General features: G+C 41.9%; 1 protein-coding gene across 8 annotated transcripts in view; it reads left to right on the top strand.

Moving 5' to 3' along the window:
• Positions 1–25,696, top strand: part of TAMM41 (TAM41 mitochondrial translocator assembly and maintenance homolog) — a 49,099-nt gene that overhangs the window by 17,685 nt on the left and 5,718 nt on the right. For 2 of the 8 annotated variants that reach the window (XM_081822454.1, XM_081822463.1), the window contains exons 4-7: positions 9,436–9,581; positions 19,328–19,493; positions 20,752–20,814; positions 23,436–23,841. In XM_081822454.1, the coding sequence (XP_081678580.1) occupies positions 9,436–9,581; positions 19,328–19,493; positions 20,752–20,814; positions 23,436–23,800 (740 nt within the window). In that variant the 3' untranslated portion in view covers positions 23,801–23,841. Of the gene's footprint in view, positions 1–9,435; positions 9,582–19,327; positions 19,494–20,751; positions 20,815–23,435; positions 23,847–25,696 lie in introns of those variants that run through there. The other 6 variants (XM_081822469.1, XM_081822444.1, XM_081822494.1 and 3 more) reach the window with 6 other exon arrangements.

Raw genomic sequence — 25,696 nt, 5'->3', positions numbered from 1 at the left:
TCATGGCAGGAGAAAATAGTACTTATTGTTATGTGCCAGGAACAACTCTCAATACTTTTGATCTAATAACTAGTTTAATCCTCGCAGCCCTCCTTTGATTTGCATGCTGATTTATTGCCCCATTTTAAGATGGGAAAACGGAGGCCCAAATCTTTCTGGTGGGTTCGTGGGTGGTAGAGCTGGAATTATAGCCCATGCTCTTCACCATTTAATTTCACTGCCTCTCAGGTATTTTGGACAAGAGGTTAGGCCCTGGCCAGGCCAGACAAGGCATTGAATACAAAGTTAAACGAGACTGGAATTTGACATCCCGTACACAACTAGGAGCCACAGGAGGTTTCAAGCATTGCAAGATGGCATGAGATTTGTTGCTGTAGAAAGATCATCTTGCCAGCACTGTGCAGGAGGGAGGGAGATTAAAAACAGGGAAAAGTCTTACTCAATGAGCAAATAAGGACGAGTGTCTCCTATGCCAAGCACTCTTTAACCTCTGTGGATGAAGGAGGTAAATGAGGCAGGCATCATCCCTGCCATTGTGGGGCTTTCATTCCAGTTGAAAAGTCAGACAGCAGACTTGTGGCAGCGTTCAGACGGGAGGAAGACAAACGTGGCTTATGTTAGTGTAACCAGGGAGGGCTTCGGTGGGAGGTGACATTTGAACTGAGCACCAGTGGGTAAGGACCCACGAGGAGAGCCCACATGAGAGCCGTCTAGGCGGAGAGGAGTCTAGTTAGGCTGTACCCGTGTCCGGCCCGCCTCGCACCCTTGGCCTCTGGAGCAGTTCTGTGGCACAAAGAGGCACGCTGTCCATCTTTGTTGGCTGGATGGACAGAACGGAACCAGAGTAGCACCTCGGCGAAGTGCACAAATTCTTGTGAGCAGAATTGACTTTCAACCCTTAACTTCTTAAATTAAGTATCTTATTTTGTACCTTGCTGCTGTTTTTTTTTTTTTTAAAACATTATATTATTTCATGGAAGGCAGAATTAGGGAAGTGTTTAAAAGCTGGGGCTCTAGAGTCAGAGGTCTGGGTTCAAAACCTGGCTGCACTCTTAATTTTTTGCCTTCAGGCAAGTTTCTTAGCTCCTTGTGATTCAGTTTCTTCATCTCTAAAGAAGGGTTTTATATGGATTAAATTAAATGATACATGCAAAGTTCTTAACACAGTGGCTGGCACATAGTAAATGCTCAATAAGTGCTATTTGTTGTTATTTTAGATACGTGTTTGTACTCACACAGCCACTTGATGTAATAAACAAAAGAAAGGGAAAGACCACAGTCAGACCTGAGTTTGAATACCGGCTTTCTAGACGTGCTTGAACATTTTGAAGCCCATCTTCTTACCTGTAAAACAAAATAACTGTCTTGTAATAAGGATTTCAATGAGATAATATAGATGAAAGTCCCTAACATCATACCTCATTGATAGTTGGTGCTTAGAAAATGATTGGTATTATTATTTATTACCGTTAAGATATTATTCCTGGCCACACAGGTTTTTCTTAGGTTGAGACACCATTATTTGCTCATTCAGTGATAGACGGACACTCAGGTTGGCTCCATTTATCATTGTTTTATTAATGCCTCTGCTGTGAATCACTTTGGAAAAATTAGTTTGGTAGGGGAAGGGGGTCGAGGGGGCCACTAACTTCCTTGGACATGTTCTCCAAAATGCAATTTTGTTGTCAGTTACAAGAATTACAAAACTTGTTACATGTTGACAAAAATTAGCAGGCATTAGAATCCACTTAGATCAGGTGGATTCATTTGGCCCTTTCCTGTCCTTGAGGAGTGAAAAACACCTTCAAGCACTCTTGTCTGAGAGAAGAGAATGGGTTTCTTTCAATGCCAGATTGTCTGAACACAAGCTCAGCTACTTCTAGGAATCAGACAAAATGAGGAAGTTGCCAGTTGAGTGATTCTTGGAGAAAAAAAAATTAGAAATGGGTGCCAGCCCTCTGAAGTGTGAGTAAACATCCTCATTTCTGGATCCTAGTAAAAGCCAGTAAAGAAACTTTTTCTCTGGAGAGCTTTTAAGATTTATTCCACCAGAGTCGTACCATCTGAAACCTTGCAAGCGGTGTCACTGGATAACTTGAGTATTAGAGATTGACTGTTTCAGTAGTTTGGAAGCATATTTCTCCATGCTTGGCAAGCTTGAGCTTTTGCTGAAGGCTCAGTTGGAACTCTGTGCTCAGTCACTGGTTAATTTCTGAGAATGCAATACTCCAGAAGGGATATTAATTGTCAGTAATTCTTTTTTTTTTTTTTTTTTTTTAATTGTCAGTAATTCTTAATGTTTATGGATTACCTAATGTGTGTCAGATATTGTTCTAAGTGTTTTATATGTATTAACTCATTTAATGCCTGAATCTTATAAACTACCTACTGTTATTGCTTCCATTTTACATTTGAGGATACTGAAGCCCAGAGAAGCTAAGTAACTTGCCTTGGGTCAGGTAGCTTATGAGTACCAAGCTAGGACTTAAACACAGGTGGTCTAAAAAATAAATAAATAAATAAATAAACAAACAAACACAGATGGTCTGGTTCTAGAACCCTTTGCTCTTCTACTAAGGGTCTGTGGTGGTGGGTGTCGTTCCTGGTCCGTACCTGGGACAGGCTTTCCCCAGGCCCCAGGTCCCTGGGTGGCTCACCTCCCTCCCTAGCTGCCCCCCACCCCTGTCCTGTCATCTTTCTCTGCTTTGTTCTCTCCATAGCACTGTCTGAAATACTGGTTATTTTATTTGTTTGTTGGTTGGTTTGTCTTTGTTCCACTACTAGAATGTGAAGGGCAGAAATGTTTGTCTTGTTTTGTTCACTCCTACCGCAGTCCTTAGAGTGGTACCTGACACATTCTAGGTGCTCAGTAAATATGGAATGAATGAATGGATGAATGACTGTAATATTGGTTCCTTCCTGAACCAATATCGTCAACCTGATTCCTCCCTATCCCTTTCTACACTCATCCACTTTGTGTTCGCTAAAGTGTGGAAAAAAAAAGGTGATTCAAATTTATATCACCACGTACATCAGCTATTCTTTTTTTTTAAGATTTTATTTATCTGAGAGAGAGAGAAAGAGAGATGTGGGGGGAGGGGCAGAGGGAGAGGGAGAAGCAAGACTCCCTGCTGAGCCAGGAGCCTGATGCCCAGCTCTATCCCAGGATCCCAAGATCATGACCTGAGCTGAAGTCAGATGCTTAACCGACTGAGCCACCCAGGCACCCCAAAGCTATTTATTCTTCTCTCATTGTCTTCCACATGCAAGTGGTGTGATATGGTGTCTTTTCTGCAACCTTGGAGATATTTTGGGGAATGCATTTTGAATGGGGTGGTAGACTGCCTCCTAGAAATACTGTCCTAGTCATCTATGTTAAAATAAGTATTGTTTTATATACATACAGAAGAATGACTTAGGGCCCTTTTCTCATACTATGCACAAAATTAACTCAAAATGGATTAAGGATGTAAGAGTTAAATGTAAGAGCTAAAACTATAGAGCTCTTAGAGTGACTTTGGGTTAGGCAGTGGTTTCTTAGATACACACCAAAAGCACAAGCAACAAAGAAAAAAATAGATAAATGGGAAAACTGTTTGAAAATTAAACTTTTGTGCTGCAAACGATACCCTCAAGAAGGTGAAAAGGCAACCAATAACTTGGGAGAAGAGATTTACAAATTGTATATCTGATAAGGAATAACACCAGAATATATAAAGAATTCTTGGAATTCAATAAAAAGACAAATAACCCAATATTAAAATGGGCAAAAGATTTGATGGCCATGTTTTCAAAGAAAGTATACAAATAGCAAGTAAGCACATAAAAAGATGCTCAACATCATTAGTCATTAGGGAAATGCCAGTGAAAACCCCAGAAATGGTGCTTCATACCCACTACAGTGTCTATAATAAAAAAGAACAAGTGTTGACAAGGATGCAGAGAAATTGAAACCCTCATACATTGTTGATAGGATTGATTGTAAAATGTGCAGCTGTTTCAGAAAAAGAGTTCAGCCGTTCCTGAAGATATTAAACATAGAGTTACCATTTAGCCCAGCAATTCTATTCTCAAGTATCTACTCAAGAGAAATGAGAACACATATCTATACGAAAACTTGTACACAAATGTTCATCACAGCTTTGTTATAATAAATAGCCAAAAAGTGGAAACAACCCAAATGTCTAGCAGATGAGGAATGGATTAAAAAAATCTGGTATATCCATCCAGTAGAATATTATTTAGCCATAAACAGGAATGAGTATTGATACATGCTGCAATATGATGAACTAAGTCATAAAAGACCACTTATTGTACAATTCCATTTATATAAAATATCCAGAATAGGAAAATCTAAAATCTATATGGAAAGTAGATTAGTCTTTGTCTAGGGCTGGGGATAGAAGGATGGAGGGAGACAGAGTGTGCCTGCTAATGGGTACAGGGTTTCTTTTTGGGAGGCCAAAATGTTCTAAAATTAGATGGTTGCATAACCCTTTAACATGCTAAAAATACTAAAAAAATTGTATATTTTACATGGGTGAATTATATGGTATGTGAATTATATCTTTTTTAAAAGCTGTTAAAAAATTAATATTAGGGCCACCTGGGTGGCTCAGTTGGTTAAGCGTCTGCCTTTGGCTCAGGTCATGTGATCTCAGGGGCCTGGGATCGAGTCCCACATCAGGCTCCCTGCTCAGCAGGGAGTCTGCTTCTCCCTCTCCTTCTGTCCCTCCCCCTGCTCATGCTCTCTCTCTCTTAAATAAATAAATAAAATCTTAAAAAAAATGAATATTATTTGGGGCACCCAGATGGCTCAGTTGGTTGAGCATCTGACTCTTGATTTTGGCTCAGGTCATGATCTCAGGGTCATGAGATCAAGTCCTGCATCAGGCTCCAAGCTCAGCACGGAGTCGGCTTGAGTTTCTGTCCCTCTGCCCCTCCCCCCTGGGGTGCGCACTTTCTCTCTCTCTCAAATAAGTACATAAATCTTTTTAAAAATGAATATTATTCTGCCATATCAACATCCAGTTTGGGCTACTATTCTTAAAAAACACTACCACGTTAGAAATACCCACTTCTGTAACCCACACTGAAATGATCTGTTTTCATAGCACTTCCTGCCTCAGGTAGGGCAAAGATCTTTATATCTCCAATATCTGGCACAGCTCCTGGTACTTACTAGCTGCCCAAATATTTATTGAACTGAAGTAACAGCAGTATTGCAAGGAGTTTAAGAGGGGAAAAGTTAGCCAGTTATTATTTTCAAAGACTTAGGGCTTCCTCTACCCCCTATCCTTTCCCCATCCCATATGCATATCATAGCAACAGGACTATCTGCTTTACTATTTACAAAACATTCACTACTGCCTTTACTCATTTAAATCTAAAAATAACCTTGTGAAGTCAGTGTGATGGTTACAGCCATTTTACAGGTAAGAGGACTGACTCAGAAGGGTTAATCTCCAGTCACCCTGGGACACTGCCAGACTTGAAAGCCAGGGCCTTTCCACTGGACAGTGCAGCCCCTTACATCCCTACGTTCATAATAAGGCCCTTGGCCATTGGCAGCATGCTGGAATCACAGAGCGGGCCAACTATAGATGCTTTACAAGCCTCTGGGTTTATTGCATTTCAAAGTCGAAGAGAAATTATCCTTTTGGTCACCCATTGTTATTAGACTGGCAGTTTTCTGGCTTGAGCAGTCAAGAGTTAAACTTACCAGTAGAGGTATAAAATAAAATAAAAGTCAGCAGTCGGTTTTTCTCAATCCCTGTGTTTTGTTGCAAACATCTCTGGAGGTAAGAAAAATTGATTCTTATGATCAAAATGCTGGGTCATGCTGTGCCCACAATTTTATTCATTTTGTTCTGAAGAAATGGGTAATAAGCCCATTTTCTTGCTGTTCCCTGTGGCTGAGCTAGTTCAGCTGCACAGCAGTTGGAGAAATTCAATTCAGCAGACATTATTGATGCGCCTTCCATGTGCCAGGCAGTGCACAAGGAGCTGGAGATACAGGGATGAATAAGCCCCAGTCCTTGTTCTCAGAGAGTCCAGAGTATTTTCCAGGCCCTTTAATCAGGACATGCAGATGCTCTTTGGGGGAGGCTTTGGATTAGTTTGCTTTTACATTTTGGTAAAATACAGCCACTCTTAGAAAGTTACTATCTAAAATGTAAGAACTCCTTGTTGAATGTACAAGAAGAAGAAAAATGACACACATGTTTAGAACTCAACGGTGATACAAACTGATCTTTCACGTCAGAGCCAGCCATGTTGGGTTCAGAGTTGGATGACATTTTATCCCTTCCAAGATTGATAGAATCCATTTATAGGCTCTAAATAAAAGCCTAAGGATTTACACGATTAAAAGTTAACCCAGCTTCCTCTCCATGCATATTTGCCAAGTTAGCATGTCTGTGCACCCCATGCATCTATTTAAAAAGGCTAGAAGTAATATGCCAACATTATAGAAGTGAAGGAAATGAAGGAAAACTGCAAAGTAGAGTAATACTAGTCACTGAAAATGTCACTACCTTGATCCCAGAGGTGGCTGGACCTTTGCACCTCAATCTCCTCCTCTATAAAATTGGGAATACTTAATACCTTCTTTAGGAGGCTTTGCTAGGACTAAACGAGATAACAGCGTAAGGCGCACACACTCCCCAAAAAGCCCACAATAAATGTGTACTTATTAGAGCAAAAACATTTTTATGTAATCTTTTTGTCTCATTTTTCCTCTTTTTATACCAAGAGGTATATGAAGAAACTAATACACAAAAGGCTAGGTGCGTGTGAGGGCCTCCCAGGAGAGTTTTTGTGTGTTAGTTTCTTACTATTATATGATCATTTTCCATCTTGCTGTGTATGATTATTGTAATTTTTAATGGTTGCACACTGTTCCATGGTAGGGTATGGAAGTACCATTGTAACTTACCCATTCCTCTGCTGTTCGACGTTTGGGCTGCTTCCAGTGTTTCAGTATTATAAATAGTGCCTCAGTGAACGGTTGTATGTATGCAGTATATTCACCTCCTTACTGGGAAATCTCAGGTAGGTGACTTCATCTCCGTCTTTGTTGCCCTGATGCTAAATGGGGATAGAATAGTATCTCTCTGAGGGGACAGAGATGTGTGGATTAAATGAATACAGCAAAGCACTTGCAGCAGTGCCTGGCACTTACCAGATGCTCAGCGAACATTACCTCGGGACCTCTGTTTGGGTCTGTTTTTTTAAGCTGGAGATGGGGTTGTTTCATCCACTGCTTTCCAAAGGATTTTACCAGTATTATGTGAAAGAACCAATTTCTCTAAACCCTCTCTAGCAGTCATCCCAGAATTTAACTATATAACTCTCTTTCCCTTTAAAATAATAGTGAAAAGGGGCGCCTGGGTGGCTCAGTGGGCTAAGCGACTGCCTTCAGCTCAAGTCATGGTCTCGGGGTCCTGGAATCAAGCCCTGCATTGGGCTCCCCGCTCAGCGGGGAGCCTGCTTCTCCCTCTGCTGTTCCCCCGTTTGTGCTCTCTGTCTCTCTCTCTCTGTGTCAAATAAAATCTTTAAAAAAATAAAATAGGGACACCTGGGTGGCTCAGTCAGTTAAGTGGCTGCCTTTGGCTCAGGTCATGGGTCCTGGATCCCCGGGTCCTGGGATGGAGCTCCACATCGGGCTCCTTGCTCAGCAAGGAGCCTGCTTCTCCCTCTGCCTGCCACTCCCCCAGCTTGTGCTCGCACTCTCTCTCTCTGGCAAATAAATAAATAATAAAATCTTTAAAAAATAAAATAAAATAATAGTGAAAAAATAAGTTTGTCCATATTGGGGCAGCTTGTTATGACTGGAACTCACTTCTGCTCACTTCCCTGAACAAACTTCATGTCACAAACGTTGGGTTCCAGAGGCTGTTTATAAGTTTGTTTTCCTGAAGCTTGCAGTCCCCAGCTGCTTTCCACAAAATTGTAGTATAAGTTGGTCCTCTGAAGCTTCAAAACCCAGCATATTTTATTCCTTACTGAAGGATAGTAAAGATACTATTGGGTATCTGTATTTTTTCCAAAACAAAACAACAGTTTGGTCTAGTAATATCTGTTGTGGCACATAATAATTTCAATGATTCCCTCTCCTGCCCATGCCACCCCCTCCAAGAAAATTAATTGGCAAGGGTAACCGTATGTTTGGGTTTGCCCAGTTTTTACTTATCCTGGTATAATTATTCATCATGCCCACCTCACCCTCAAAAGCGACCTAGTTCAAATGGCGAATTACACTGTCACCTGATCCCTGGGAATTTGTCAGTATCTGGGGTACCTGCCTACACTTGCTACCTCACTGCTTTCCTGGATGACTTTCTAACTGTCCAAGAAAAGTTTCAGTCACAGTGCTTTCGCCAGCCTTCTCCTGGGAGGCCCTCACACGCACCTAGCCTTTTTTGAATGCACATTAGCCCAGTAGGCATTCCCTCAAGTTTGCACATTTCATCGTCTTTTTCCCTCCACATCTTGCTTATCATTGTCAGTGGCAAAAGCAGGCCAGGGCACCTCAAATTTGTGTCAGAATGGCTCTTTGTCCTTCAAAACTGTTTATTCTGCAGCTCAGTCCATCCCATAGGCAAATGTAACGTTCCTCATTTCTCACCACTTGCAATGTAACAAATGGTATCTGCTTTCAAAAAGTTCATCTTAAATGTAAACCTCGTCTTACTAGGACTCTTAACACTCGCCGTGCTCTTGCCCTTACCAAATGTGATAGATAAAGTTCTTTATATTCATAAAGTACCGCAAAAGCCCTTGCACAAACACAGCAAGGAGGTTCAAGCTGAGTAAACTGAGTAAGCAGTAGCAAGGACACGTCTAAGGTGACATACAGCCCCCAGGTCCATGATTGGTCACAGAGTTTTGCTCACAGGATGAAAGATTATAAGAATAGGTGCTTTTGCAATTGGAAAAACAAAAATCAGCTTCTCAATGATGATTACCTTTTGTACTTAGGTAACTGCATTTTAACTGGCATCAAGGGCTTTAGGATTTGAGAGGCTCTGTTTTCCCCTAAACAAGTGCCTGCATTCCTTGGGTAATGTACTCACAGTTTTAAAGAAGAAAAACCAGGGGCGCCTGGGTGGCTCAGTTGGTTAGGCGACTGCCTTCGGCTCAGGTCATGATCCCGGAGTCCCGGGACCGAGTCCCGCATCAGGCTCCCTGCTCAGCAGGGAGTCTGCTTCTCCCTCTGACCCTCCTCCCTCTCATGCTCTCTGTCTCTCATTCTCTCTCTCGCAAATAAATAAAATCTTAAAAAAAAAAATTTTTTTTTAAGAAGAAAAACCAATGTTTTGAATGTGGGATGATGCTGTCTTGAACTAGCGTAGGATGAATGTAGGGCTATAGTTTGTAGGTCAGGATGTGGACTCTCAATGGAAAATTTGTTTTTCCATTTGTTTTAACCAGGCGACTTTCGGATGGTGGTTGGAGAGGATAAGACAAAAGTGCTGAATATTGTGAAGCCCAACATAGCCCACTTTCGTGAGCTCTATGGCAACATATTGCAGGAGAATCCCCAAGTGGTGTATAAGATCCAGCAAGGCAGACTGGAGGTAAACTGTATGTGGGAAATAATTTATGGTGTTTCTAAGGCAAGAGCTATTTTAAGAGGAAGAAGTAAGGGTTAGAGCAATATGAGTAGTGTAATAACATTTATAGTTTAAAAAGTAGGTTTCAAATGTAAACATACTAGTGTATGTATTTGGAATAAAGCTAAAAGGTAACATAAGAGACTAGTAGTAAGAGGCCACCTTTGGGAAAGGGAACCTGGGGCTGATGTGGGAGAGGGACCTGTCTTTACCATGTGTATCTTTTTTGCCATTTGAAATTATTATGTGTACTAGTTACCAATCAAAAACAAGTGAAAATAAATTCTCAAATTTGGCATCTTCATCCCCAATCCTGCTTGCTTCCCCAGACGTAACCTTACTGACAGTTTGGCATATATTCTCCCAGATCTCTTTTTGGGTGCATTTTTGTATTTATTTGTACATATACACATGTATGAAGAAGTTTGGTCTTTTTTTGTTTGGTTTTGTTCTATATAAACAGACTTACACATGGTATTCTGACGCTTATTTTTTTCCTCACTTGTTATGTTTATTATGTCTTGGCTTTCCTTTTGATATATCAAATGAAACTTTCTTTCCAGGTATCTTTAAAAATGATATTATTAAGTATTTGAAAATAAATATTAAAGGACTTTTCCTTTGAGAAAGTAATTTGAATTTAAGATGTTTTTAAAACTCGGGGCGCCTGGGTGACTCAGTCGTTGGGTATCTGCCTTTGGCTCAGATCCTGATCCCGGGGTCCTGGGATCGAGCCCCGCATCGGGCTCCATGCTCCGTGGGAAGCCTGCTTCTCCCTCTCCCTCTCCCCTTGCTTGTGCTGTCTCTCTCATTCTGTCAAATAAATAAATAAAATCTTAAAAAAAAAAGATTTTTTTAAAACTGTAGAAACCACAGAGTTGTTTTTTTTTATGTATTTTACTTTTTAAATGCTCTTCCTCTCCAAATAATAGGGGCAATTAATTATTTTGAATATAGAATTAAGGGAATTTCTACAACTGAAAGGGAACTTTGAAAAAAAAAAAAAAGGAATTATTTTAAACAAAAAAAAAGAGTAACATGAAATGCCCAGAATACCCACCAGTCAGTTGAACGAATTTTGCAAGTTTTTTTACTTTTTTACTTTTCTTAACGTAATGCATGCACGTGGTTTAAAAATCAAATGGGACCTCAAGGTTTATAACAAAAAGTAGCAGTTCTGTACTCGGCACCTTCCTACTTCTCAGTGCTACTTCCCAGAGGCGACTGCTTTCATCTCATTAGCGGGTCCTGTGTTTACCTCCCTGTTTCTAAACAATATAATTTGACTGTGATCTCTTGATTTTTTTTCTGTTTCATACTTTATTTTTGTCCTCCATCTATGAAAGATGAGGATTTTTTTACTCTCTTTTGTCACTCCCATCAACATGCACGCACATGTGTACACTTGCACACACACACTTCCCTTCCTGCCTCACTCCCTCTTGCGCCACATACAGTGATTTCATAATTTTTGGTTAGGTTAATATTCACTATTTACATTATTATGAAACTTACTTTTTCTTCATTGCTGAGATGTACTACTTTGAAATTTCCTTTCCTGCACAAATTTGTTTTTCTTGGAGTTAATAATTGTCTCATTTTCTTCATTTGCTTGATTTTCTTTGTTCCTGTCACTAATTCATACCCTCTTACAAATCTGTATAGCTTCTCTCATCATACACCAACACCTCAGGTATTTTCTGTTTCTTGTTTTTCTTGGGGACGTTTCTTCCTGGAGCTCCCTGTGCCCTGTTCTTTCTGGACTGGTTGTTTTCTAGGCTTGTGGCACGGCTGTTCTCCTGGAGCATCTTTTCATTATTACCCTGAGGGTTCTTTCTGCCTCTCTCCTTTGCTAGGTTTTGATTTTCTGCATCTTTTATCTTCCTTTTGCATGGCTACACTTTAATTTTGGTGAAATATACCTTTTAGTACCTCTCTAACATAGGTTGCGAGGAAGGTACATTTTTTGAGACCATGTACATCTGAACATTCTACCCTTGCACTGATTGATAGTTTGGGCTGCATATCACATTCTAGGTTGGAAATAACTTTCCCTCAGACTTTTTAAGACATAGCATCATTTCTTCTAGTTTCTAAGTGTTGTTCTTAAAAGTCCTGAGTGGCTCAGTCAGTTAAGCATCTGCCTTTGGCTCAGGTCATGATCTCAGTGTCCTGGAATCAAGCTGCGTGTCGGGCTTTCTGCTCAGTGGTGAGTCTGCTTCTCCCTCTCTCTCTGTGATCTCTCTCGCTCTCACTCTCTCTCAAATAAATTAAAAAAATAATAATAATAATTAAAGTCCAGTGACATTCAGATTGCTATCCTTTGGGGGCATCTGGATGGCTCAGTCATTGGGCGTCTGCCTTCGGCTCAGGTCATGATCCCAGGGTCCTGGGATCGAGCCCCTCATCGGGCTCCCTGCTCAGCGGGAAGTCTGCTTCTCCCTCTCTCACTCCCCTGCTTGTGTTCCCTCTCTCACTGTGTCTCTCTCTGTCAAATAAATAAATAAATAAATAAAATCTTTAAAAATAAATAAATAAAATTAAAAGAAAAAAGATTGCTATCCTTTGGATGTGACCTTTTTAGCTCTAGGACAGTGTTTAGGATCTTTTCCCTTTTTCCAGTCTTAAATTTCATGATGATTTGTCTTTGTATATGTGTTTTTCACTATTACTCTGGCACTTCATGAGCCTTTTCAGTCTGGAAACTCGTGAGCTCCCAATTCTAAGAAATTTTGTTATTTCTATAATAATTTCTTCATATCCATTTTCTTACTTTGTTCTTTCTGGAATTCCTGTTAGCTGGTTGTCAGACCTCCTGGTTTGATCTTTTTAATTTCTCTTTCCTCCTTCCTGTTTCTTTGGGGTTTTTGTTCTGCTTTCCAGAAGAATTTTTCAAATTGATCTTCTAGCACTGCTATTAAATTTTTAATTTCCTTTGAATGTTCTTTTTTTCTTACAGCATCCTGTTCTTGTTTTCCAAATGCATTATCTTTTATCACCCCTCTAGTGGTCTTTATTATAATTTTTGAAATTTTATCTTGCTCTCTACATTGTCTCTGTTTCTCTTGGTGTCAGTATCTGTAGAATTTCTCCAAAGGGACATCATCTATTCCCTGATTTGGGATCAAGAAGAATAATGTGCTTAGCTGCCAACTTTCAGAAAACTGAGCAAGGGGAAAGGGCTGGGAATTTTCTTTAACCCTGAAGATAAACCATTCCAAATTCCTCACTATGGCCTGGGAAAGCCTGCATGATCTAAGTTCTAATTGATCTCTTATCCTGGGGAAGCTTACAAGAGTAAGATTCGTGGGCCGAATTACAGTTCCCAGTGCTGCTGAGGCTGTAACTGACGCCCACCTGCTCCTTCCCATGCTCCCCATTCAAAACTCCCTTCACCCCCATCTTGCACTTGTGCTGGGCTAGACGAGGTGGCCCAAACCCTCATCCCTGAGGCATCTGAGACCCGGTCACCTTGCCTATTTCAGGTTATGATTGCTGCCCTTTCCCTTTACCGTCAAAGTTGGGCACAGGGTACTAAGAGATGTGTACCAGCAGCCCTACCTCTGATGATCAGGATCAGTTACTTCTGCCACTGTGGCGCTACTCCTTTCTGTGTCTGCTGGACTTTGGGCATGGAATCTGAAGAGAGTAGTGGCAGTCATAGCTTTAAGTTTAAAGTCCTAAAGTTGTAGGGATGGGAAGCACACATTTCCTGAGTGCGTCACTGGGAACAATGGGAAGCAAGGTACTTCTTCCATCCCTTGGTTCCCAGACCTGTGCATTCCACCAGTTGGGAATGAGGTACTATATAACAGGCATTAATTTAGGATGTGTACTGTACCCCATTCTCACAGGGTATCATCTCCAAGCTGCTGGCTCAGCTGTTCCTCATTGCTCTGTCATAGGATTTTTAAATGATGGCACTCTTAGCATTTTAGGCTGGATAATTCTTTGTTGTGTGGACCCCAGATTTCCCCTTTTTGAGAACTGTTCTATCAGTTTGGTAGCTTTGGTGCAGTGTATGGTAGGAAGAGTGGAGTCGTGGTCCTGTGCCCATTGCTGTACCTCTGTACCTCTTTTGCTCTAAAATGGGTCCATAAGTGATGTTACATGGTACAGCCATGTTGGTGAAGCAAGCATTCTGTAGGCCCTGTAAGGGTGCTGGCTAGGTCCTGTTAGCAAGAAGGGCAAACCCATGCTCAGAATATGTGTTACTTCCAATTAAGATGAATTACCTGCCCCTTCCCAGGTGGAAAGGGTCCGATGTAGTGAACTTCCACCAAGTGGCTGGTTAGTTTCAAGAGATGATCCTGGGCTCCTGGGTGGCTCAGTCGGTTAAGTGGCTGCCTTCGGCTCAGGTCATGATCCCAGGGCCTGGGATCGAGCCCCGCATCGGGCTCCGTGCTCGGCGGAGAGCCTGCTTCTCCCTCTCTCTCTCCCTCTGTCTACCCCTCTGCCTGCTTGTGCTCGCTCTCTCTCTCTCTCTGTTAAATAAATAAATAAAAATCTTTAAAAAAAAAAAAAAGAGATGATCCTATTACCAGGATCTCAGCGTTGGCTTCTGTTGCTCTCAGGATAGACCTTAACAACAGCAGTAGCTAAGTCAGCCTTGGACCTAGGCAGAGCCTCATTCCCTGCCACTATGGCTACTCCTTTTAAAAACCATTGTGCCAGGGGCACCTGGGTGGCTCAGTCGTTGGGCGTCTGCCTTTGGCTCGGGTCGTGGTTCCGGGATCCTGGGATTGAGCCCTGTGTCGGGCTCTCTGCTAGGCGGGAAGCCTGCTTCTTCTCCCTCTCCCACTCCCCCTGCTTGCGTTCCCTCTCTCGCTGTGTCTCTCTCTGTCAAATAAATAAATAAAAATTTAAAACAAAAAAAAACCATTGTGCCAGCACTGGGATGACAGAGACTAGTGAATTAACTGGCTGAATTGTTCTTTTGGTTATTGTTGATTCTTCTGTGAAGGATGCTTTCTCGTGGACGTTAGCAAAATACAAAGATCTTCACACTTTGTGCACAACTCCCATAGATGCATCCACATGCCTTTTCTCCCTAGTTTTTTGTCTTTAGTCTTCCAGTCTTTTTCCTTTCGGGCCCAACCAACCAGCGAACCATGCTTCACTCCCCATGGGTCTTTGTATCTTCTTTCCTGAGGCCACTTTTTCCATGTAAAGTGGATGACCAGGTGCACTGCCTGAAGCATACCCATTTTGGAGCGATTTCGCCTCATTAATGTCTTTCAGGGCTATCCCTGAGTGAAGCTGTAATGCATCATTTTCAGCTTGGACATACCAAGCCAAATCATCCATGCAGCAAGTTCATCCTTTATCCTCCAAAAGCCAGTCACAAGGGATCCTCAATGTAGCCATATGCATGAACCAGTGGAGAAATAGGATGGTATTCACTGGTCCAACAGTGCATAGTGGCTATTATGGGGCCTGGGTTTCCTGTGTGTGCAGCTTACTTGTGCCCTCTGGCCTTACTCATGTCGAATGCTAGTGTACCTCTCCTATCTTACAGTGGATTACTGTAGAGCCTACCTGATCTTAAGATTTGGTGAATATGAGAGATCTCAGCTCGTGATGGGCAGTTCTTGATGCATGGTCTTTTGTTGCTCCAGGTTAGAAGCTCCATCTCTACCAGGGTCTCATATCTAGGAGCTGATTTCAAATGAGGTCTTGTTTTTCACTGCAGATAGCATGGTCTTGCTGTAGAACCCTAGCAGTCTACATTGTGATTCTCCTACTGGGAGCCTACCCCAAGCTTCCTGTGGCTTCTTTTAGCGAAGACACCTTTAACGCTATAGATTTTACAGGGTTGTATGGCCCAAGTGGGGGGCTGCTTGCTCTGCTGCCTGGATCTGTTGCAGAGCTCTTTTCTGCTCTGAGCCTCACACACCTGGCATCCTTTTTTACCACTTGGTTAATGGGTCTGAACATTACAGCCAAGTGTGGAATCTGCTGCCTCCAAAACCTGAAGAAGCTTACCAAGCCTCATGCTTCACTCTTAGCAGTGAGAGGTGCGAGATGCAAGAAGTTGATCTTTACTTTGGAGAGGATGTCCCACCATGCATCAGACCACTTGACCCCTAAACACTTCACTGATGTGATAGACTCCTGAAACGTCATAGGGTTTATCTTCTACCCCCTGGAGTACATTTATCTACCAGGCACTCCAATGTACTTGCCCCTATTGTTTACCAGGTAACAGTAGCAACATACCATTGATGTATTGGATCAGCCTGAGATTATACAGAATGTCCACATAGTCTGGTTTCCTTGGGGTATCTTACGACAGAGGATGGGAGAGTTAACATAGCCCTGAGGCAAACCATAAGATATACTATTGTCTGTCTCATGAATGCGAGCTGCTTCTGATCCTCCTTCCTAATAAAGATGGAAAAGAATGCATTCCCCATGTCTTGGCCCCTTCCAGATACCTGCAGTTCTGTTGACTTGCTCTAACAGATTTACCATGTCCAGCACAGCAGATGTAACTGGGACTTCTACTTGGTTGAGTTGTGGTAGTCTGGATAATCTTCCAAAACCCATTTGGATTTTGCGAGGGCCAAACTTAATGGAAATATGATGGGGACTATTAGCCTTTGTATTAGTCAGTGTTCTCCAAAGAAACAGAGCCAGTAGGATATATATAGAGAGAGAGAGAGAGAGATTTATTTTAAGGAATTAAATCATGGAGGCTGACGAGTTTGAAATTTGCAGAGCATGCCAGCAGGCTGGAGACCCAGGGAAGAGTATGTTGTAGTTTTTTTAAGTCTGAGGGCAATCTGGAGGCAGAATTCCTTCTTCCTTGGAGACTTTAGTCTTTTTTCTTAAGGCCTTTGACTGATTAGATGAGGCCCACCTGCATTATAGAGGGTAATCTGCTTTACTCAGAGTCTGCTGACCTAAATGTTAATTATATCTTTAAAGAATACTTTTATAATAACATCTGGACTAATGTTTGACCAAGCAACTGAGCACTATAGCCTAGCCAAGTGACACAAAACTAAACATCACACCCCTGCATCATTTAGGTTTGCAGATAGCACTAATCTCTGCTTTTCCTCCTGAGATGTGGTGTTTGTTGTTGTTGTTTTTAATTACTATTTTGTATAAGAGGTAAAATGGCAGCTTCATGGCTTCCACTTGGCCTTCCATAGTATGTCAGCTCTAAAATGCCATCATAGACTATGCTCTTAGGACTGCTCCTGGTACCTATTGTGTAGGATCGGGATTGAGTGGATTTGAAACAAGCCCTCATCTGATCCTACGGTGGCGCTGTGGAACTAGATGGCCTTTCCTGGTTGTCCCAGCTTGGGGCAGAGAGGCCAGGCCTTTGTACTCCTGCATCGTCCAGTCATTGGATCCAGGCAGCTCCCTTGGCTGAGGACAAGTCTAGGAGGGACTCTAAGAGGGGGATTCAGCCAACTTTCCCAGCAACTAGTGAAATGAGTACCTTGGCCCTTAAGCCAGCATCTGGGTGGTACAACACAGCATCCAGTATCAGATGACCACATCTGCTTTTTTAAAACATCAGCTTTATCGAAATATAATTCACATACCATAAAATTCAGTGGTTTTTAGAGTATTCACAGAGTTGTGCAACTATCACTACAGTCTAATTTTACAGCATTTCCATCACTCCAAAAAGAAACCCCACATCCGTTGGTAGTTCCTAGCTTCCCCTCCCGACAGGCTACCAATAATCTGTTTTCTGCCTCTATGGATTTGTCTATTCTGGACACTTCATATAAATGGAACCATACAGTAGTATGTGGTCTTATCTGCTTTTAAAATGCAGTTTGACTTTCACGATTTTTTAAAAAATTTCTTCTCCTTTATTTACTGATTCTCACGATTTAACTGAATGCTTTCACTTCCATGTTTTAATGAGAATCAAAAAGGATAATTACACAGAATTTAACAATTTATTTGAAAATGTCACCTAATATTTTGTCTTTCAAGCAAAAATTCCAGTGCATTCTTTTCCTCAAGAGAAAGCAGTGGCAAATACTCTTTTTTTAACTCCTCATACTACTCAAGCCATTTTGGTATCTCTGAAATTCCTGAAAGCTTCATAGATAAAGCCTTACAGTAATAGAAGATCCTTTTGACTAATCTCAATTCTTAGCCCCAAAATATGAGTCCATAAATGTTATTTCTAATATATTATACAGTAATGTCCACAGTTTTTGTCATGTATTGAAGCAAAGCTAAATAGAGTTCAAATCCTGTGAATTTAGAATCTTTTTAATGATAAATATGAAATATTCAGGTTAAAAAAAAACAACCTTAATTTTTACTGGAGCCACTAGATAATAGTACTTTGTTCTTCTTTGCATAAATTTTATAGGAAACTAGAAAACTAGACATTACTACTCATATACTTATTAAATGAAAAAAAGTGGTAGAATGAGTGAATTCTAAGTGTTAATAAGAAAGTTAGTCATATCTGGAAAATCTGAATCTAAAATTTAATACATTCATTTGTCTAGTTTTTTTCTTGCTGTTCTCTTAGTCAAAGTTAAAACCTAAACATTTGTTGAAAGAATACAAGACAGGGCGCCTGGGTGGCTCAGTCAAGCATCTCCTTTCGGCTCAGGTCATGATCCCGGGATCCTGGGATTGAGTCCTGCATCGGGCTCCCTGCTCCATGAGAAGCCTGCTTCTCCCTCTTCCACTCCCCCTGCTTGTGTTCCCTCTCTCGCTGTGTCTCTCTCTGTCAAATAAATAAATAAAATCTTTAAAAAAAAAAAAAAAAGAATACAAGACAGATTCTTACCTGAAAAATAATGGGATGAGCCATTCATTAAGGGCGGTGCTACTGGTTCTCACCTTGGCAGACAGGCAATGTTTACATGATTTTGTAAAAACTTAGTTCCGTGAAGTAAAGTATGTTAGACTAGGAGTTAGGCAGGCTAGGTGTGGCCTCGGCTCTGTGGCTAACTTTGGATTCAAAGTCAAATCTGATGCACAGTTTGTATGTTTTATTTCTGTATTTATCTTTCAGCTTGATGTATTTAGAATATGTGGGGTACAGAAACCACTGGTGTAATTTAATCGTACTTAAGAAATAATGACAACTAAGTTTTATTGATTCAGTTATTCATTCCCTTACTCAGCCAGTGTTTTTTGACTACCTACTGTGTGCCAGGGGATTAAAAGTGAGTAAGTTTAGTCCTTGTCCTCAGTTTATTCCCACAGTTAATGAAATACAGCATGATGAATAAAAAGGCCCAGAAGGCAGGAGACATGTGGTTAGACGCTGCTCTCTCCGATTGACGGTATGACCCAGGCTGTGTCGCTCAGTGCCTCTGTGTTTAAAGTGGGAGAGAGAGTCTGAGTGCCTGGATTTGCTGAGCCTCAGTGAATGTTAGCAGCAGCCTCACTTCCTTCAACTGCTGGATGTAAGACAAATAGAAATTTTAAAACTGAGAGTCAGAAATTGATCCTTTAAAGAGGCTTCTATTCTTTTCTCATGTGAAAGTGGATTACTATAGGAAAAGAGTTGGCCTTTTTGAAGGAACTTAGCATCTGAACTCTTGTGCATTCAGTTTCAGAAAGGAGCAAGTCTCCTTAGTGTGCTGCCCAGTCTAGGGAATGGGTTCATGTATGTTTATATGACTTGAAAGAGAAGCCATGTTTCTTTGAATCGTTATAGAATTCAAAGAACTTTCCATAGACATTATCTTTTTTTTTTTCCCCATTAGATAGATAAAAGCCCAGAAGGACAATTCACTCAGCTAATGACATTGCCCAAAACCTTACAGCAACAAATAAATCATATTATGGACCCTCCTGGAAAAAACAGAGATGTGGAAGAAACTTTATTGCAAGTTGCTCATGATCCTGACTGTGGAGAAGTGGTGCGACTAGGTATGTTTATGGATTTGACGTCAAGGAAGTGCTTGCTGTGGGTAAAAAGCAAACTTTGTGACTGAGATGTATTCTTTATTCTTTCTTGCCTAGAGAGATTGAGAGACAGATTGTCTCAGGGAAGAAGAAAGCACTAACAATCTGGGGTTTTTCCAAATCTAAATTGTCATTTGTTTGAAGTAGGGTGGTGAAAGTACTTCTGTTTTCAGATTCCTGGGTCCTAAATCACTGTCAAAGGGGGAAACAATGTTTGTTTTGGTTCCAAGAGCGTAACTTCTAGAAGTTATTCCAAAGACTCCTCTGTGTCCTTCATGGTGGTCTGAGAAAGAAGGAGACTGGTGCCATTTTTAGTGCTTTTCTAACATGAGGAACACAGCTTTCATCAGCCGACTCCCGTTCAGTGTGTCTCATCATGTGTTCCGTCAGTTCCCTCTGACATGGCCCATGTTCTACATATTATCCCCAGGGCCTTCCCAGTGTTTACCCAAAAATCTTATCTTCAGAGACCCACTTCCCTTTGAGGCGTTAAAGATAATTCACAAGGACTGTCAGTAAAAAATAATCATGATTGAAAAGGACTCCCATCCCCAAATGAGCACGTTCTCCTGTTTTATTGAGTAAATATTTCCTGAGCTCCTCAAAGATGCAAGCTACTGCCCCAGATGCCCCTCCAGTGACGCACTCTCCCAGGAGCCTGCCCCAGGCTGTCAGAGCATGCGTTTAGGTTCCCAGGTACCTATTCTGAAGATAAGTGAAAAGCCAAGTTGTTTGTTTTCATTTTAACATGATTCTAGTCACAATATGATCTCTGCTGCCTTTGTGAGAGGATGAAGGACTGAGGAGTCCAGTGTATGTTTTCAGAATGGAAGTTTTTCTCCTAGGCAGAAACTTTGGGTTCTTTTTAATCATTTCCCATCTTGGGGTTGAGATCCAGCCTCCTTAAGCAGATTTAAAGTCATAAAATGACCTTTGAGGGTGACTTGACCCCCCCCATTTTAATTAAGGTGAGGAGGTCCAGGCCCAGAGGGGAGCAGGCATTTGCCTGAGCTCACACGGCTGGTCGGTGCCACGGCTGGCAGCTCCGGTCTCCTGGCCCTCAATCCTGATAGCCCTTCCACTGTCATTCTGTGACACCAGGGCAGAGCTGGATTTGCTGGTTTTCTTGGATAACTGGGAAGAATATTTCGTTTTAGGTTTATAAGTGTTAAGATGACTAACATCTGGCTTTTTTGGCACTCTTGCTGGTTTTCTCTTACAGGGCTTTCAGCAATTGTGAGACCTTCTAGTATGAAACAGAGCACCAAAGGCATTTTCACTGCTGGTAAGAACTTTCGAAAATCCATGGTTGTTTGTTTGTTGTTGTTTTGTTTTTGTTTTTGACAAGAGTTACGTTTAATTCACAATGTAATGAAGGTTACAGGTAAAAAGCTACATATAAAGCATGAAAAGGCCTATTACGCAAATGTACATATTTCTATACAAAGCTCCTATCACCGTTTGCCACCCTCGTCTCCTGTGTTTGTTAGCTGGGCCGAGTCCTGGAGCTCTGGGTTATGCGAGCTCTCAGTCAAGGGAGGTGGCAGGGGGAGAGCTTCTGAACCAACATCTCAAAATGTCCTCTTAGAGACATCAGTTATTTGCAAAGTAAAATCATTTCCTTTTCGGAGATCCGGGCTTAATGTACCTGCTGGATTGAGTGGCCTCATCATTCCTGATTAGAACGTAAAGCTGCATCTGTATCCTGCAAGTACTTCTGAAGTGCTGAAGTGTGGTGGTCGTGAATTAGGACATAGCACTGGTGTACAGACAGGCAGAACAGCACTGTCATCTGATCTAAAACCGTCAGACCATGTGAGGTGCTGTTGGAAGCCTTACTGCCCCTCTCAGTTTTCTGAATATCTCCTTGTGTGCAGGTCATCCCCTCATTTTAGGATTTATGAAAGTCACGTGCATATTGTTGCCAAAGCAGTAGTACCTTGCCCTTCTCCCCCGCCGCCCCAGTTTCCCCTCTCCAGAGACCACTGCTGCTAACTCTCCTAGTGACTTGGTTTTATGTCCACTGTCAGTTTGCTAAATAGTAGGCGTATACTGCTGCTTCTCTCCTTTTCCGTTGTCGGCATCATCTGTGGACTTCTCACTCTGGCAGATTCGAATTCAGCTCTTGTACCCACCCCGCCGCACACGCTCACCCCTCCCTTCCCTGGGTCCTCGGGTAGTTGCTGTGTAGCTTTGGTGAAGCCAGTCGTCAGAGTTTACAGCGTATGACTCTTACTGTGATTCATAGATGAGCCGTATCATACATTTTTCCTTCCCTGCACGACTTTCTTTTCCCACGGAGATTGTCTTCCCCTGTCTCGTGGGAGGGATCCCCTGTCTCCTGTCTCTTGTGTCTTTTACTTTCGTGGTGTACACTCTCATTTTGGTGAGGCACGCCTCCAGTAACTTCCTGAGAAAGGATGCAGGGAGGCAGACTGGGAGACCGTGAATAACTAGAAATATCTTTAGCTTACCCTCAAATATAATTGACACTTAGGCTGGAGATGGATTTGAAATCATTTTTTTAAGAATTTCGATATCATGGGGCGCCTGGGTGACTCAGTCAGTTAAGCGGCTGCCTTCAGCTCAGGTCATGATCCCAGGGTCCTGGGATTGAGCCCCACATTGGGCTCTTGCTCAGCAGGAAGCCTGCTCTCGCTCGCTCTCTGTCAAATAAATAAATCTTTAAAAAATAAAAAAAAGAATTTCGATATCATTATTCCAATTATCTTCTCACTTGAGGATTGCTGTCAAGGTCCAAAGCCATTCTGATTCTCAGTCCTTTGTTCCTTTGTGTATATTCTTTCTGGAAGCTGGTTAGGTCTTCACTTGCCCCCAGGGCTCTGACATTTCTCAGTGATATGCTTTGATAATGAATCTGTTTTTATCTACTTTACTGGGTACTCATTGCCTTTTCATTTTGGAACCTCAGAAAATAAGAATATAAGAAATTTTTCTTTTATTGTTTTTTTTACCTTCTTCGCATCTGTTTTCTCTCTTCTCTTTCTGGAACTCCTTTTATTCAGATATTGGACCTCCTCAAAGAGCCCTTTGGTTTTCTTTCTTTTGTCTCCTATTTTTTATCTCTTTTTGCTATGTTTTCTGGGAGATTTTCTCAACTTTAGCTTCCAACCCTTCTTGAGTATTTTATTTTTGCTATTGTATTTTTAGTTTCCAGGAGCTCTTTCTGTGTTCTTTTTTTATTCTCTGAATGTACATTTTTGTTTATTTTTTTGAAGATTTACTTATTAGAGGGAGCGCGCACACATGTGTGCACTCGAGCAGGGGGAGGGGCAGAGGGAGAGGCAGATAATCTCAAACAGATTCCATGCTGAGCGCAGAGCCCCATGTAGGGCTCGATCTCATGACCCTGAGATCATGACCTGAGCTGAAATCAGGAGTCGGACACTTACCCAGCTGAGCCACCCAGGCGCCCCTGAATATATATTTTTCAAAAAAATTTTAAAACATCCTGTTCTTGTTTTATGGGCTTAAGCATTTGAACGTATCTTTGGATATTGCCACATTGCCCTCCAGAGTGGTTATATCAATTTATAGTCCTACTAGCAGGAAATGAGAGTTCTCTTTTCTCCCCATTCTCTCCAACACTTGGTATTGTCAAATGATGGACTTTCCTAGTTCAGTCTTTCTTTATGTGACCATCTACTACTGAGCCTCTCTAATGTGCCAGCCATGCAGGATACAAAAGTGAAAACACCGTCCTGCCTTCAGGGAGTTCATAATCTAGAAGGGGAGACAGATGTGTAAATAGAAATTTGCAGTACTGGGTGATAGATGGCACAGAGGTAACGCCATGTAGGGAGTAATCTTTCAGCCTGATTCTGATCTCTGGGCTGAAATTGCCAGGAAGTTGACGTGGTCACACCTCTTAACCTCTCACCCCAGCTTCCTGGTTACCCAGCTGTGTTTGGCCCCAAGGACACAGTGCTGCCCCTCCTGAGTCTTTGGAAAGATTCGGCCAAAAATTCAACAAAGATTTAGTAGCTCGTGTGCCAAATTACTCAGCTGAAGATCTTCCTACTGTGCAGGAGTGCATAGCTTTGCATTTCCAATTAAGATATTTATTTAATCTATGTTCCTGCTGGTTTATCCTGGCAAGGCTGAAGATGAGGTGTTTTTGTTTGCTTGGGTGGTTCAGACTATTAATCTGTGATTTGCATGATTGCAGCTTCTTGGGTGAGGCTGAATGCTTTGGGTTTTCTTTCTTTTTTTTTCTATTTTGGGCTTCTTGTCCCATAAGGAATTATTAGATTTATGGATTTTTTTTTTTTTATCTGTGATCATGTGTTACGGGGTTTTTAAATTTTTCTTTTCGTTTAGAAATACATACTAACATTTTTACAAATGAAATGACAGGATGTTTGAGATTTGCTTGAAAATAAAACATGGTGCGGGGCGCCTGGGTGGCTCAGTCGTTAAGCGTCTGCCTTCGGCTCAGGTCATGATCCCAGGGTCCTGGGATCGAGCCCCGCATCGGGCTCCCTGCTCAGCGGGGAGCCTGCTTCTCCCTCTCCCACTCCCCCTGCTTGTGTTCCCTCTCTCACTGTGTCTCTCTCTGTCAAATAAATAAAATCTTTAAAAAAAAAAAAAGAAAATAAAACATGGTGGAGGGAAGGGGGTTAGGGGTAGAGGACACAAAATTTTCCCTGAATTGATATATTGTTGAAACTAAGTGAAGAAACATGAGACATGATCTACTCTTCGTTTATAAGTTTGAGTTTTTCTCTAATAAAATGTTTTTAAAAATCTGTCATCATCACCTCTTGACCCTTCAACCTGAAATGAATCTTTGGTCCTCTTTCCACCTGCTCTTTCCAGTGGCCAGCAGAGGGCAGTGGGTGACACAAAGCCACAGCCCAGTTTTCCTGTGGCCACCCTGGTGCCCAGGGCTGGTTCCTGCACGTGCTCACTGCCTGCTTCCCTTTCCTTTCCGAAGATGCCTTATTGGACCGTGGAAGGCCAGAGTACCAGAATGTGTGCAGCCTGCTCTGTGCATGCAGAAACTGTGGAAAGTGACCAAATGTGGGTTTACCTTATGCTCTGGTTTCTCTGGTTTTATGCTGCTTGTGGGCTGTGATGAAGGCAGCTCAGGCCAAAGGCCCAGAGCCTGGGGCTCATATTCCAATTTAACTACTGTGACTTGGGCAAGTTACCTGATTTTTTTGAGTTTTAATTTCATAGGGATAATTACACCTGCCTCACCAGGTTGTGAAAATTACATCTTATGATAAATAAAGCCATCTAGCACAGTGCCTGGACTTTCTCTTTTTGGTATCATTACCTAGAAGTTGCCTGACTCCTCTTTAGGCCTCTTTGCACTGTCATATTCAGATGGCATTCGCCCACCCATGAACCAGGTCTCCAGTTGGAGCAAACTAGCAACGAAAGGCCCCGAGCGGCTGGTTGACTGTTCCTCTTCCCTTTGACTTCACAGCAAGCTTCAGAACCTCTAAGCCTCTGCGTGTTGTTCCTTAGAAGTCCTCTCTTTGTGGTCATGGCTGGCATTCTGCTTTGCTTAGGCAAAACCCTCCAAGTTCTACCTGTGTTCAGTTTTTCAGCTAGCTAGCTGATGCATCATGTGCAGGGTGGGAAAACCTGTGTATTTGATGGAGTTTGTATTCCTTAGTAGCCATTCTCACCCCTCCCCTTTGCAACGTCCCACTCAGTGGGGGTGAAAAGACAGGTTCAGTCTTCCCCCTTAGCTAGTGAATACCTTTAATACTCAAGTTCAATTCAGAGAGATCGCTAACCGAGGAGCTAAGCTTGGGGTCAGAAGACCTGGACTTGAGTTGTAGCTACTCATTTCTTCGCTCTGTAACCTTGGCATGTTAATTAGCCCTTCTTCCCTGAAATGGAGGAGATCCTAATACCCAGCCCGCTACGTGTTCCGAGAGTGTCCAGTATGTACCTAGTAGGTGCTTTATAAACTTGGGTGAGTCTAGATCTAAATATCACTCTATTCCTAGACAAGATAGAGGCCAGGCATCTATAAACAGCCCAGAGGATTGCCTTTTCTCATAAACTGTGTTGGATAACACAGTTGCCTGTTCTCATGTGGTCTGACTCTGTCTTTATTAGTTCCCTTGAAATCCCTTCCTCATCAGATACACCCATGTTCAAAGGTGAGTACAGAAATGCCTCCAAAG

Source organism: Leptonychotes weddellii, chromosome 1 (assembly GCF_054177405.1).
Source record: "Leptonychotes weddellii isolate Sample4059 chromosome 1, ASM5417740v2, whole genome shotgun sequence".
Lineage (NCBI taxonomy): Eukaryota > Metazoa > Chordata > Mammalia > Carnivora > Phocidae > Leptonychotes > Leptonychotes weddellii.
The sequence above is the reverse complement of the archived record's forward strand: the minus strand, read 5'-3'. Positions and strand labels throughout refer to the sequence as shown.